General features: G+C 38.0%; 1 protein-coding gene across 1 annotated transcript in view; it reads right to left on the bottom strand.

Moving 5' to 3' along the window:
* The window catches only part of LOC140166630 (neurotrypsin-like), a 50,278-nt gene continuing 33,853 nt past the window's right edge, over positions 1 to 16,425 (bottom strand). The window contains exons 4-6 of the mRNA XM_072190128.1: positions 2,504 to 2,764; positions 616 to 702; positions 1 to 95 (exon numbers count right to left, since the gene is read on the bottom strand). Of these exons, the coding sequence (XP_072046229.1) occupies positions 1 to 95; positions 616 to 702; positions 2,504 to 2,764 (443 nt within the window). The remainder of the gene's footprint in view (positions 96 to 615; positions 703 to 2,503; positions 2,765 to 16,425) is intronic.

The following is a 16,425-nucleotide window of genomic DNA, read 5'->3' as shown; positions in this document are numbered from 1 at the left end:
TCAGTCTAAATAATTATTCAACTTACCGGTAGTAGATGCTACTGTTGTTGGTGCTGTTGGTGATGAAGGCATCGTAGACACAGATGAAGGTGATGCTGCACGGTGAGAAAATAAATAACATAGGCCTACCACTGAAATTATTCTAATGTACGTTACACATGACATCATCATTAGTCTGATATCAGTCTATGAACATGTGCCCAAAGACTCAATCAGATTGGACTATAGTTATCAGTGGCGTAGCCGGGGGGGCAAGGTGGGGAAGCTGGCCCCCTGTGAAAAGTCTTTCCCTCCCCTGTGGGATACTGGCCGCTCTGATATAATCCATTTTTGACCATTTTCGTCAAAGTTTGCCCTCCTGAAAATTAGCCTTGCCCCTCTTGCCCCCCCCGAAAAGGTCCTGGCTACGCCACTGATAGTTACTGTAGCATTTCAACTTTCCGATATTTTCCCACACGATACCACAAACATACGAAGGAATAGGATTCCCGTCGGAACCTACTCTTTGCATCGGACGTTAGGCCGGCCTACACATAGTCGCCAAACATTACAAAACACACTTTTTGTTTGAAAATATAACAGCTTTGTTATAATGTTATCTTTATATAGACCTACCTCGACATTCTAGGAAAACAGTATTATTAGAGCCACATCCAGATTCATTCGGTGGATCGGGAAAACAGGAAAATAGGTTATCTACTCCTGGAAAAACGAAGAAGTGCATAAATAAGATCTCTTAAATCATGTGCATTTTGGCGGGCATTTTGGATAGGATAGTGCACACTTTTCAGCGTGCGGAGAACCAGTAGCTGGAAAATCAACACTATACCGTAGACAAAAGGCAGCACATGATGCAGTCATGTCTACAGTAGAATTCATTTCGACCTTTGCAGGACTTAAACCCCATTAAAAGCTATTAAACCAAGATAACACTCATTGAAGCAGCTCAACTGATTAAATCAGATCTTCTCTGGTTGTGCACAAGTGTCTGTTTTCAATGTGCGACATCACAATAAAGCTGGTATTATAGCTTCAGTTGGGTAACCGATTATAAAGGAAACGAAAGGAAACAATGGTATGTGTACTTTTGTTCACGAAATGAGACAAAGACCTGCTTTTTGTTAACCAGCATTCTTCAAAATGAGCAACATAATGATTGTTGACTTAACACGGTTTGGAAATAATTTCTTCATATTTTTGGTGTTATCTGTCGTTTACATATCCTTCCTAAAACACAAAAGTGCGACCCTCTCCAAACATCTAAATTAGCTAAAAATTAGGGACATGTTACAAAACTATATTTTCTAGAACCTATTTAGAATAGTTAAAATGTAGCTTATACCCTTTTTTAGTGGCATCCTTCAGAAGTGAGCGGTCCGATACTAATATTTTCGGTCAAATCTCCATTCAATTAACACGGGGAGTTGGCTAGCTATGCCTTGCCCTCACTCATATTTTACAAAAGTACGACTATTTCTGAACATCTAACCTAGCCGTAATTTTAGGTCATGTTAGAGAAATATATTTGCTAGAAGTTTGGAGAATAGCTAAAATATTGGCTGGTTATTTTTCACACAGTGATGTTAACTAGGCATGTGCCCATTCTTCCAACGTACATCATTTGTAGAGTTCACGCGTCAATGGTGAGAGCACTGTGTATTGTGTATAGGAAAACGGACAGTAACTGCAGTATGAGTAATGAAGTTCCAAATAATATTATGTGGAGGGTGTCTGCCTTTCGTCTCTTTGAAATTCGTAAAAACAACACTCATTTTGCATAGGTCTATGTTTGTAGATATAATTATATGGTGTTATTTTTGCTGTCCGTATTTTTTATTTTTGAGAAAGAAATCTTCGTTGGACCTATAACTTGATTGTTAATGTGGAAACACATACACCCGCACACCGACATCGCCTGGCTAATAATTACTTGGTACAGCAGAGGTACTAAAATAAATACCCGGGATTTTGATATTCAGACGAAAATCTTTGGATACCGGGGTAGAAAATGATGAATATCTCCGTAAATGATTTCGTCTAAAGAAGCCAGATGTGGTTCCTTGCACTTGAATATACGTGTTGAACAGATATGATAGTCGTTAGCTTGCGTCTTGAGAAAGAAGCTTGCGTCTTAAACTCAAAAACTGACAATAACTCTGACTTTATATGTGCCGAACTATCATAGCGCAGTGTATAGGCCAATCGTGGAGGTAGTCTAAAAGCAGTGACCTATGGCGTACCATGCTAACTCGCACACAGCAATGTCAGTCACCGGGCTATTGTCAGTAGCCTTAGTCAGATGTCCTTCGGCCCATTATGCGTCTCAAAACTATTAAACAGGTCGGAACAAAATGGCCATGCGTGGCGGTGGATTCAACCTACCATGGCGATTTCTGCCATGAAGATATCGGGGTGATGACACTGTGACTCGTTTGAACACCCCTACACAAACACCCCCACATTTACACGGCCTCAACAATAACTACATAAACACATAATTTACCTTCATTATTGCACGTGAAGTCATCAAAATATTTTGGTATATCTGAGCCTCCGTCAAACCTTCCAGTCCTTACACCACCAAGCTGATAACCCAATTGTCGGCAGGCCACATTGGCCTCATCCATGCTCCAAATGTGGTCGTCCGTGTCAGAACCTTGATAGCACACATCATACAAGTCACCGCGATATAGAACTTTCAGTTTACCTTCGTGAAGATCGCCGCCGTTCATTTCTTCAAGATGAAGACTTATATCGGAAAAATCTGTTTTGTGTTACGTGAGGATGATGAGGATGATATTAATGATGATGATGATGTTATTATTGTTATTGTTAACAACACCAATAATAAAAGTAACACTAATAAAACAATAACACTAATTATAATACAGATAAAATAATAATAATAAAAACACTAACACTAATAATAATAATAATAATAATAATAATAATAATAATAATAATAATAATAATAATAAGCATAACATTAGATGCGGATTAAGGGGAATCGTCTAAAACTGTAACTTAAGGGAAATTTCTGTAAGCCTGTGTGGTCGTCCCACAGAAGACCCAATTACTTAATTTTTCGGTCCTCTAATATCATGAGCATTACAATTAATAGTTTATGCTTTCAAAACTAACTTAGGAGATGAAATGGCGAAAATAACTTTTTTTGGCTTCCCCATAACGTTTTCTAACTATAAGTGAGGCTTTAGGAGACTTTACAATATTTCCCCGTTAGGTCTCTATGGTTTACACGGGGAAATATGTTATTATTGCCTTTAATGTTGTGTTTCAGACAACATACTTCCCAAGGGTACCTAATTCCCGGTCATTATTGATAATATAATTATTATAACCAATCAAATGACAACACGTTCTTGTATATGAAATAGAACTCGTATTTACGCGGTGTGTAAAAATTAACATGTAACCGCCGAATTAAGCTGAATTATGCACTGATGTTTTAACATCAGAGCATAATTCGGCGGTTACATGGCTTTAAAAAGCCATAATGTGTGATTTGCTTCACAGCAACGCCCTCAATTGTACTCGGATTTCTACTTTTGCATATTTATAATGCCCAGTGGTGTACTAAAATACCACGTAAAAGCCAGTAAAATTTAACTTTTTGTAGGCCTATATTAAAACCGGGTCGGGTTTTATTCAGAGTTCATCGATCGACTGCTTGCTACATCTCCCGTGGACGGTCAGCTTATGTGTACACACGTCGAGCGCGATGCTCCGTGTAGTATTACATGTTACGATCGGCGAGCGTAGTAGGCCTACACACATTGTAGGCGCTTTGAATGAAATCGCAATTTTCTTCGTTATACCTGCCTCATTTGTTTGGCTCCGCGATGTGATCAGTGAAAACAAACATTTAAATAGAAATCTATTCTTTATGCAAATCACACATTTATTGCTTCGATGAAACATATGAACTTAAATGACCCCAGATAACATTTGACCAATCTAATGATGAGCCACACGAGGTTCACTCGGGGATCATTTATGTCCAAGTGCCAATACATGTAGTCACACGTGCTTGTTGATTTGTCATGTTTGTAGGGTAGGCCTACCGTAAAATGGGGTAACTTTGGGCACTTTTCAGAGTTTTTAAACCACTGCTTCCAAACAAAACCAATTATATTTTTAATTAACTCTTTTTTGTGACATTAGGGTTCCCTTCTACACCTTGAAGTTGAAAAAGATTTTTTAATAATTTTGTAAGGGTGCCCAAGGGGTTAATAATGACCTGACCAAAGTTACCCCGCCTTAATTTTTGGGGCAACTTTGGTCACAGTATTACATTCCATGAAGGAAAAAAAATCAAAAAAACTGTAGGATTTACATTTACCCTAGACGACATTTGACCCCCCCCCCAAGATGACCTTTGGCCCCATCAATGATGGATTGACAGATGCACAAACACAAATGCACTATTAGGTCCAAATGCCATTGAAATCCATCAAAGCGTAGTGTGTAAAAATGTTTGGTTAATAATTTTACCATAGAAGGCCTATGACCCCCTAGTTGACCTTTGACATCACCAATGATGGTTGAATGTGCATCGGGTAAAAAAACCCTGGGTGCCTGGTTAATATAAGCCGCAGCCAGCCAGCCAGCCGAATCAGGAGAGGGGGCCCACTTGCACCCGGCACATTTCGTTTTTCGCATCTCCTGTTAATAGGCAGTTACGCATCTTTTGGTGAAAAAATTGATATCGGCTGCACCATTTGTACGCTAATTAGCACCATTACGCAATGTGACAAAACTTTTATTTCGTTTTAAGAAATTGAGGGCGCCATGTCTTAAAAAAAATCTAAAAACGCCTGAAAAACGCTAAGGCGAACCGATGTTTCCTCATTAATGCACGATTCCCCATACGTACACATTTTGCAGCACATAATTTCGCCTTAATCCGCGTCTAAGCTTATAATTCAGTACATACAGGGGACATAATAATCATGAAAGTAGGCCTACATTTGAGTGAAATATTGGTAGGATTAACAGCTAAATATGGAGAATCCTATAGGCCTATTTCCCTTTAACACTAAAAATGCCTAAGCTAGGCCTACTTTTCACTCCTGTTTGTGCACAGGGGGGTCACAACTTGGTTTAAAGCGGACTTTTATTTACTGATTTAAAGGGCATATGGCGTAGCTGGGATTTTTTCCAAGGAGGGGGGGGGGCAAGCCTGTATGGGGCGGGCGCCCAAATCCACCAAACAAAAATTTTGCCACCCCTTCCTCAACAGCCCGAAAAGGAATAGGCCTACAAGGGCTAGCGCCCAAAAAGCAACTCATTTTGATATACCGGTATAGTTCCATTTTTTAACAAAATTTTAAAATTGTTCAAATTCTATCCACACCTTATCGTTGTCCTATGGATTCTCTCTTTCTCTTTCTTTTCCCCTTTTCACATGTCTCTCTCACTCCTTTATAATTTTGCCCTGCGCTAGGGGGGGGGGGGCGGTGGCCCAAACCCAAAAAATTGCCAGGAGGGCAATTGCCCCCTGCCCCCCGGCAGCTACGCCACTGCATATTGATATAGTGTATTGGATAAGGCCTCCAAAACTAGGTATTCTATGAGGTAGCTATATGTTTAAAGCACAAAACATGCAAATTTTATGTAGAAATTACCGTTTGTTTTTATAATTGTGAGTCTTTGTAAAAATGGTGTTTGCATCATGGTTTAGATGCAAGTCTTTGGGGAAGTGCTCATTTAGGGGGCTAAAACTCGATTCCCGTTTTCGTTCAGTTGTAGCTTGTAGGCTTGTAATCAACACGCGTATTTCTCCATAAAATTTGATCATATTCATAATGTGCTCTGGACAAAGGGGTATGTTATGCACCAAAAAACTTAGGAGGCCTTATAAAAACAAATAGGCCTATATCACTATGCTTAAGAAACCAAAGTGGTCACATACTACTAATTGGTGTGAAAATAGGCCCAAGGCAATTACAAAAAAAAAAAAAAAAAAAAAAGGGAACGTATTATGGGGCTTAAAGCAAAATGTGTGATTTGCAAAACTTAATAGATTTCTATTTAAATGTTGTTTTCACTGATAACATTATCCCCTTTTAATTTCGAGCCAAACAAATGAGGTATAACGAAGAAAATTGCGATTTCAGTCCAGGGCCTACAATGTGTGTAGGCCTACTACGCTCGCCGATCATAACATGTAATACTGCACGGAGCATCGCGCTCGACGTGTGCACACATAAGCTGACATCACGGGAGATGTTAGCAAGCAGTCGATCGATGAACTCTTGACTAAAACTGGGTCGACCCTGTTTTAATATAAAAAGTTTAATTTTACTGTTATTGAAGCAATTCAGTCTTAGTCTTTTACGTGGGATTTTAGTACACCACTGGGTATCATAATTATGCAAAAAGTAGAAATCTGAGTAAAATTGAGGGCGTCGCTGTGAAGCAAATCACACATTATGGCTTTAACTACAAGATACTACAGGAGACGCGAAAAAAAGAAATGTTGGGTCCGAGTGGACCCCCTTATGTAGGGTTAAGGTATTTATGGCTATTAGGCCTATAAGAAATTCGTCATTATTAGGGCCTAGTTCTAGCGATGTAATTCGTACAAAACGTGACTTCGCTATCATATACCCATTCTTGGCCCATTGTAATTTGTATATCTAGCCTATTTAGGAGGGAAACACATCACAGCGGTTACGGTTCGCTATCTCTAAGGTTCGCTATCTCTAAGGTTCGCTATCTCTAAGGTTCGCTATAGAGATAGCGGGGTATCACCATCACAGCGGCCAAAAATGTGTATGACACAAAACCGAGTGCAATAAACAAAACCTTTTGCCGTTGAGATGTGTAGCCTACCCGGGGATGTGTAGTAACTTTCCCTATATATAATGGCTGAAAAGCTCTGGCATGTCTAGACCAACCGCGGGACAATACAAGCACACGTTGCGACGTCGATATAGGGGAAACCAGGGTAGCACGGTGCATGTTGCAAAAGCTAGTGTAGCCTCATAGCCTTTGCCAAATATAGTGAATACGAAATTACGAAGTTGATATGTTAGTTAGCGCGATGCATTTACCTACCTAGTCTGTGTACAACACAAATCCAGGTATACAATGTTTAGAGAAACAAGTGTACCTGATTGTTAAGAACTAATTTGTGAAATTCCCCGGAAGGTGTATAATTCTTAATGGCATGGCATTGTGATGTGAGTGCAAAATCACTGCCCGATGTTTTTTGCTCAATAGGGCCTATTTACAATATGAAATTGTTAGGTTCTATATAGTTTACCAGATATATAAATATGCTTACCAAACATCAGCAAACCTTATTATGAGAAGTTGTATTGAATAGTACCTACTGAATCTTGTTGTTAGGTTAAACTTTTGTGAGTGCCCCATCTTGAATCATCGGGTCAAACTTCAGTTACGTACCGGACCCATATCCCCCTACTTCTCAACTGCATGCTGCATCGGGCTGATTCAAAATGGGCCCTTACACTATTTGAGTCTTACAAAGGGACCTGAAATAAGACACAGAACTAATGGAAAACGTCACTCATACCTATAATAGGTATGAGTGACGTTTTCCATTGGCCCCTCCTCTGCAATTGCTTGAAATAACCCGCGAATACATCTAGATGAAACTTGAGACAAAAGCTGCTCTCTCTTGGTAATTCCCTTATCAGGACGTGATGATGGGAAGTGGCAAAAAAGTTCACGATTATTAATATGCTTCATAAATTTTCTTCTTTCGTTTCCCTTGTCTTTTTCATTCTTTTCTCTGATTGAGGTCAAATTGGTTCTGAACCTAACTGGCCCTACGGTCAGTAAATCCGGTGTAACAAATCTGAGAGTCCCTCGCGGGGTCGGAAGATTCCGCAATGGTTTAGCATGGCGTATTTTTAAATATTTGAGTAGGCATACTGTTTATACATTAAAGGGAAATAATCAAAACATGGCATTTCGTGCCCGTGTAGAACAGCACAGCTAAAGACTAAATTGTATATTTCGTGGAACATTTATGGGAAGTATAACTATTGTGACGTGTATGTTAAAGGAAACAATAATTGTACATCATGTAGAGGGAAATAATAATTTTCAATATTATTAGCCTAGATGCGGATTATGGCGAAATTCCATGCTTAAAAAAATGGTATTAAGGGGAAATTCTACATAAGGGGAAAAATAACGTTGAGTATGTAAAGGGAAATATATAATTGTTACGTAAGGGGGTACATAATTAGGCCTAAACTGTTTGATTTTGTATAGAAAATTTTAATTTTAATTTCTAATAATAGTTTTAAGCTTGTATTCCGCCTTAAGGCTTTTTTATCCCCTTAATCCGCATCTAAGGTTATATAATTATTGTATAAGGGAAATGTGCATGTAGGATTAGCCCGCTGGTCCTAATATACATCCTACAATGAGGTTCCCAATGTTTGCGGCATTAAATCTCTATCTGATAGGAGGGAAAATGTTGGAGATGGTACGGAATGTTGGGGTGCCGTTGACAGTACTGTGACAGTAAGCTGCAGGTACTGCATTATGTGGCAGCCTCAATCAGTGCCAGCAGCATACTTTCAAAAGTACTGCAAACATCCATCAGTACCCACACTGATACTGCCAGTGCGTACATCAGTCCCACATAACCAGTTATAAGAATCTGGCCGTGTACCGAATTGTGTATTTTGTTAATGTATAGGCTACTTGATTTTATGGGACAATAGTTTTGATGGTATGGTACAAGTGTCCATTGTAGGACTGAGACCGGACTAAACCACCAATAAAAAATATTTCCGATTTGCAAATCCCATGCTAAAATGCTTTTATATAAATTAGCTTGTTCACTCATTTGATAAGATAAAGTAAAGGCTGGTTCAGACTTCCAACAAACTGTGGGGGTGCGTTGCCGATATATCCATCATTTTTGCCGCAACTCATCGCAACGCACTACAAAACCTTTTAAAACAAATTTAACTTTTAAGCGATATCGCAATACCATATTTTGGGACGAGACTGAAGTACGGTCATCGCAACTCACCGTATAACAGTGGAGGTCTGAACCAACCTTAAGACATTGACCAAGTATGAAATGTTGCATGCATAGATGGCAAGTTATTGTACAATAAAGAAGAGTCTGAGTTACTTTTGTAACAGGTCTCACGTTTATTGTTGCAGTATCAATCCCATTTGTAACGATACAGTGTGATTAAATGTACTCAATACATTTTTTTTACATTGGAAGGTATATACCACAGAACCACAGAAGTTGGGCCCATTCTGCTGTTTTGGGCCCAATAGCAGTCATAACCATACATCTTGGTGTGTATAATGAACCACCCTACATGTAGTGAAGGCTAAGTATCAGAAATCTGCTGTGTACCAGAGGATGATTTAAGCACTTCCCAGCACTCCACTTGGGTCAACATGCGGTTAGCAGCTGTGTGAGTGAACATGACACCACTGCCCGGGACCACTGCATAAACGTGTATGGTTAAATTTGAATTTGGACTGATATATTTACAATAAAAACACATTCAAAATATCGGTCGATTTCACATTTTATGTTATCTACAGAAGGTGTGAATTATCCTTCATGCATACGTCACTTTAGATCTGAAATCGACTATGTAATAATGACACACGGGCAATTCTAAAACAACATCTTTTGCACAGACTTCAATGGGATTTGAGAAGTTAAGTGGCAGTTGAAACTCGCGTGATAACACTTTTACAGTGCATGATGGGGCTTCCTTAAATCATCCTCTGGCTGTGTACCATCATGAAATATTAATTCATTTTGCCAACACAAATATTGCATCCCTTGAACAAATATTTTTCCTACACATTCAAATTCTTCTCATCAAGCCCCACCAGTGTTCCCTCCAAGGCTGTATGTCACAAGATTGGCCCGATTTCTTGTTCAATTTTCTTTTTAATGAGAATTTTTTTGGTAAAACTGACATTTTTGATGCATGAGCTGACACTATCCTGTAACATATCATGAAAATCGGTTCAAACTTAATTTAAAACACTTCAGAGAGAAAACTGGGGCCCCCACAAGGCTCACTCTGTAGCTACCCTGATTAAAGACACTTTATGACACTGCTTTTTTGTTCTTTGCACAACATAAAGAAACACTAACTCCCCTACAGGCAAAACCTTTTCATGTTCCTTGGGATTATAGATTATGGGGAGAAATCTCTCTTGAATCTATGTTGTGATATACCATGACTACTAGAGCTGTGTTAGATCTGCAGTTTTGGTCATAGCATTTCCTGGAAATGTGTGCAAATATTTCAGTCAGCATTACGGTCAAATTCAAGGTTGAGAACCTTATAGACCATCTCATACCCCACTTTACCTCATCAAAATGCTGATTTTGGTATCAGATGAAAGCTCATATTTTTCTCATAAACATATTGAAATCTGGCGTTCCAAATCGGTATATTTCGATGAAATCATCAAAAACTGCTGAATTAGTCTCAAATATGGTACATGTATACCATATATTTGAGACTAATTAGGCAGTTTTTTGATGATATCTTCGGAAATACACTGAGTCTGAACTTCTTATTTCAATATGTTTATGAGAAAAATAGACCTTTCACTTGAAATCAATATATTACATGCATCATGATTATCATCAATAAAAACACTGTAGACTACCAATATCACCCTGTATAAATGTCGGTAATTCCATTAGGAATTAGTCCCATTTACAAAAAACATTTACTTGATCTTTTTGCATGAATGCTCAAAAGGGAAGACATTTTATGTTATACGGAAGTTTTAAAGAAGTTGATTTTCCAAATATATCAGGTCATCTTCTTTGAACTTGAGATTATCAACTGGACTTACGTTTTGATGAGTGGCAATATTTCACATCCTATAGTAGGATAGATTTTTTTTCTGTGATGTTGTCAACATAATCATCATTTTGTTTTTTTACCAAGCAGATGTTTATGCCAAGTTTACTATATACGTTTTTTTTTATCTACAGAGACCACAAACTCTAGAAGTAAACTTTGTCAAAACAAGTTATTCAATATACATACAATTTGGACTCTTGAAAAACACAAGCCTTACAGTGTTTGAACAGCTTAGAAACTTAATAGTAATAACTTTAGTAACCTAAACCCTGCTGACGCAAGTAAATTCCCACCTTAAAGTAAAGTCCCACCCCCCCATATTTTGGCAAAATTCCAGAAATCCATCTAGATCCTAATAAAATCTCACCCTCAAATTTCAACATTTCTGGTCAATGTGAAGGGGAAAACATCTCTTTTTAGGCCAACGATGTATGGGACTTATTTCAAATGAAATCGGCCCTATTCTAAAGAAAATTGGGCCTCATCAAAACTAAATTTGGCCTAATAAATAATCTTAGGCCTAAGCCTGAAAAATTTAGACCTTCCAACAACAAAAAGAGAACCTACTAAAATAGTTCTTTCCCTCTGTTAAAACCTGTTTTGGGACCTATTAACAAAATTTCAAAAATTGGCCAAGATTCGAGTTAAGTCCCAAAGAAAAAAAATTTCAAGTCAAAATGGGGTGGGACTTTACTTGAGTCAGTACGGGTACTAGTAATAACTTTATTTTAACTTAAACTGACATAGAATAATTGGAGGGTGAACTCCACGCCTCACGATTACAAGTGCAGAGAATTACCACTGTGCCACACTGGGTTACAGTTGGTAGTAGATAATCTTAACCAGTCATCATGATTCATCATCCCTCCAATTGTCTCAGTGACCAATACTAATTACATATTTGAAAAAGGGATAAGGCCTAGCTGTTGCAGCGTGGCATGGTTAAGGCAATAGTATACAAATATTGACTGCTATAAGGGGCATGGTTAAAATTATAGGCCCAAGGTGGTCTCAAAACCATGCTGACCATGCGGGCCTATAATTTTAACCATGACCCGAATAAAGCAGTCAATATTTGTTTTATATACCTCATTAATATAGATTTTTGTCATCTGATTGGTTAAAAGGCCTATTTTATTGTTCACATTAGGCCATGGTAAAATTTACAAAGAAAAATTTTTCGTTATGAACCGATCGCATCACCGCAACTGGCAGGAAGCGCGTTGGCGCCGCGTGCGTAATGCAAACACACCATCGAGCGCGTAGAGTTTGATCGCGTCACACACCGCGCGATGTGAAAATGACTATGCCCGGGAATAGTCTTTAAAAGACTATTGCCCAGCGAATAGTTAAAAAGGAGGGCATAGTTAATTCAATGCCTCTGCACTTTTAACCAATCAGATGACAGGAATCTATATATGAGGTATATAATAGACAATATGTGTGGATCCCATTGTCTCATATACACCATACTACGGAGAAGGAGATAAGCCACATCCATAATTCAAATTTAACTGAGTACAAATTAGTATCACTTGGTTTTTATGTTTGCCAAATCCAATTTGTACTCACTGCTTAACTTACAACTTATTAACTAATTAACAAATTAGTAACTTTCAGCTATACACCTCTTGCCAGTGCTGAAGAATGGTGCAACGTAGCAAACATGCTGTGCACTTGGGGTGAAAAGCACCAAATGTACCTCAATATAGTAGTTCAAATAAGCAATGTTGCCCAACTGGGCAATAGTATGCCTAAACAGACAAATTCAATTCAAACAAGTATGCCAAATTTGGCAACCTTAACCTTCTATGTTTAACAGGGATCTAATTACATTATATTTACTCTATGTCTCCTAGCCGTGATAATGAATCGCAAAAAGGCTCAGATGTTCCAAGTCTATTCGACTCACAGGAACCTCAACCAAAAAATGAAAAATATTTGACCCATGATTACATAAATCTTATTGAGCATTTTGATAGACTTTACAAATTCCAACAAACAGGCAAACTGTATGCCCGGGGGGATCACTCGCATACCTAAGCGTCCCAGCACCTCAAAAATGGACCCTAAATGGCGTAATCAGTGTGGAAAGATTTTACCCCTTATTGGCGTATGACTCTGTAAATCTTACCCCTAAAATATGGCATAATTCGGCGTAAGAAACTAAAATGGACCCCTAAGTGGCGTAAATTCTAAAATAAACCCACTGAAGTTGAAAAAATATACCCTAGAGCGTCGAAACTTTACCTGAAAAGCACCCTTTTTTCTAAAAACGGCGATGCCGCCACAAGGCCAAAATTCAACCCTTTTTCGACGTTTTTGGGGACGAGCATGCGTACCACTTTGATATGCGAGTGACCCCCCTGTATGCAATGCATGATGTAACCATCACTATACTGGAAAGCACTGGGTCATGGAACAATAGTGGTGGATGGTGAGCTGTACTTATGTTGCAGGAGGAACTCAAGAATACAACTCCAGGGATTAGCTTTGAAATCCCTTACAGACACACAGAGGTACATGTTGCTTGGTGAAGCACTACCAATTTAACATCTCCTTTGAATCAGAAAGAGAGCAATGTAAAGAAGGCTTTGGGAGACAGATACAATAGAATAAAATGTACATAAGGCAGCTTCCCCCTGTCACACGCGATGGCCAGTAGGCATATGGTCCTAGAAGACATGGAAGAAGTTAGAGGTGATAATCAAATGTGACATGATCATGGGAAATGAGTCGCATGTTGACCCTAGTCGAAAATGAGTTTCACATAATTATGTTGCTAAAGCAAACATTTAGAGAGCTTTTAGAAACTGAAAAACTGAAAACCCCATGTTGATACAACTTTTTTTGCGGAGTTACGTCAATTTATCAATAGCTGAAAACAATATAAAACAAAAGAATTTAAACACTTTCTTTGCCAATATCTCAAATTCAATATTAGCGACATCCAACTCATTTCCCTTGATCGTGTCACAAATTGTCTATTGGGCCGCTGCTAGAGTTTATTTGCGCTTCTCCCGAGAAAGGGGAAAATGTCCAAAACTTCCGTTTTGACTTGACATACTTTTGGCCAGAACTTAAGAACCACAAGTGTTGAAGACCCAATTTTGATTAAATATTTGGCATCCTTGATCGATTTCACATAAAATGAGTATATTCAGGTGAATAAATAAATATTCTTCAGTTTAGTTAAACATTATACGCCAAATTGAAAAAATATGGTTTCATGGGTATGTGTATCTCCCCCCTTAAAGCCTTTGGTGAGGTCTAAGAAATTACATCATAGTAAAACTACACAATAAAACTACAAAATATAAGCAAAACAACAACAACAACAATAACAACAACAACAACTTCAACTTCATAGTGGAGACTGGGGCAAGTTCATCCACGGTGGCAAGTTCTTCCTCTAGTATAATTGTTTTTGCTTTTCATTTACTGCAAGTCGCATATAGTCCTAGAAATACGATGGTATGTAGCCACTACATAGCTATTAGCTCTATATTATATAGCCCTTTCTAGTGCAGTGGCCTTGGTTTATTATGTTAATCAACAAAGCGGTGGATTTTCATTGGTCGACGCATAAATTTAGCCATCGGTTATCAGGCCGTAATGGATGTCGGCTGCGCCTCCAACCACTACTCAAAATATGGACCTGCCCATCCATTATCACACCATAATCCAGCAACCAAACTACAATTTCCATCGTGTATTCTCTATAGAGCTCTCTAGGTAGCTTGCAAATTGTTCTTTCTAGACAAATGAAAAAATAGGGGATGAACTTGGCCCAGTCTTTCCTACAAGACAACCTATGCTGGAATATCATGGTTAACAACATTTATTTCTAGGAAGGGAGATTTTTCCTCTTAAAATTTCTTATCCAATTGTTCAGAATGTACATTACATTGAAGGCTAAATTATAATTTTTCTGTGGTTTGTTCACAACCCCAAAGACTCAATTCCCAGTTTCCCACTACTAGTACCAACACGCATTATGAAATATTGGCAGTTTGTTCAGAAAAATATGTCACTGCAGATCAAAAACATTGTTCTGTTTTTGGTGACAGTAGTTTTCTATTGTTGAGGAACATGCCTATTCATAGTATGGTTATGTATGGGTGGTGCAAAACGGGGGCGGTACAGGTGGACAGTTGCAATAATGAAAAAGTTGCCTTGGGTGACGTGAAACCAGGAATTGAGTTTCATAATTTGCTTACATAATCTCATTGGCCTGTATTCACCAAAGAGTTAGGACAGGCCTAAAGTTAGGACAGGCCTAAAATGAGTACTATATATTTATGACATGTGAAAAACTACACAAACATATTTGAATTTTGACTGCTTTGCTCACTCTACCATTTTGGGTGAATAAAGCAATTTTATCTGTTAAGTAGGACTGATGAAAATGGAATGCAGTCAAAAGTTAACAATGATTTCTATTAGGGAAGGCAAAAAATGGTCATATTTCAGATCACTTAGGGAATCACCTTATTTGATACAGATCTCCTGAGCAATTTGCCTGATCTTATTATGCATATTAACCCAAAATGTCACTAGTGGTCAATCAAGTGTTAAAATTTGTGTCACATTCAGCTTCACTAACCGCAAAACCATAATTATGATTTAAAAACACTAACTAAAATGAAAGAACAAATGGCCAAATTATGACCAGAAATGTAATTTTCTAGCCAAATAACAGTCATCTTGGATGACACATGGCCAGCGCCCACCATCTCATGTTGGGCTGATTTTCATAATGGTGTAAAAATGCTTAGGAGACAATTCTGCATCAAAAAAGCTGGTTCCTTAAGACGTAAAATATGGTCTCTTTTTTTTACTCCTCTATAGATCACCTTTTCTCTAGAACAACAACACAAATGCTATATACCCATCATCCTTGGCCTGTGATCAAGTATGGACTTCTGGTTTATTTATGTATTTTCAGATTCATGACCTAATTCAATATTATTTTTGGCAGGAACATTTCTTGTTTGTAACTTAGGCCTGTAACAAAGACAATTTTAATAATAAAATCTTTAACAAGTAAGGAGTAAGAATATAATGCTGTATGCACCTGGGATAATGCACCAATATTAATTAATTGGTTGAGCCAGAAATACTACAACAATTATAGAGCCAATCTCATGTAGTTTAATAAAATTCCAAGTAAAACGGATCACAACAATTCTTTATGAGATCATCAGTGTTAATGTTATCTCATAGTTGTAGTGTCTAATTAGTTCAAAAAAGGTTTCAGAAAACCAGAGAAGTCCAAAACTTGATCACTGAAATATTTGCCTAAAAACACTGAAACACTTCAAACATACATTGTCATTGTACACAAAGAGCGGCTATTAAGTTTTGGGACTTCAATAGTAATTACAACTTCCGACTTGAATTCTGAAGTCAGTAATTACAGGTCTGGCTGTATTATGTGTAGGCCTTATTCCTAATCTATTACTTAACACACATCTACTTAATGCACAATTGCACACAAAGATTGATCAGTAGGATTAAAATAATCCGACACTGTGATTTGAAAATAACCGTT

Source organism: Amphiura filiformis, chromosome 12 (assembly GCF_039555335.1).
Source record: "Amphiura filiformis chromosome 12, Afil_fr2py, whole genome shotgun sequence".
NCBI classification, from domain to species: domain Eukaryota; kingdom Metazoa; phylum Echinodermata; class Ophiuroidea; order Amphilepidida; family Amphiuridae; genus Amphiura; species Amphiura filiformis.
The sequence above is the reverse complement of the archived record's forward strand: the minus strand, read 5'-3'. Positions and strand labels throughout refer to the sequence as shown.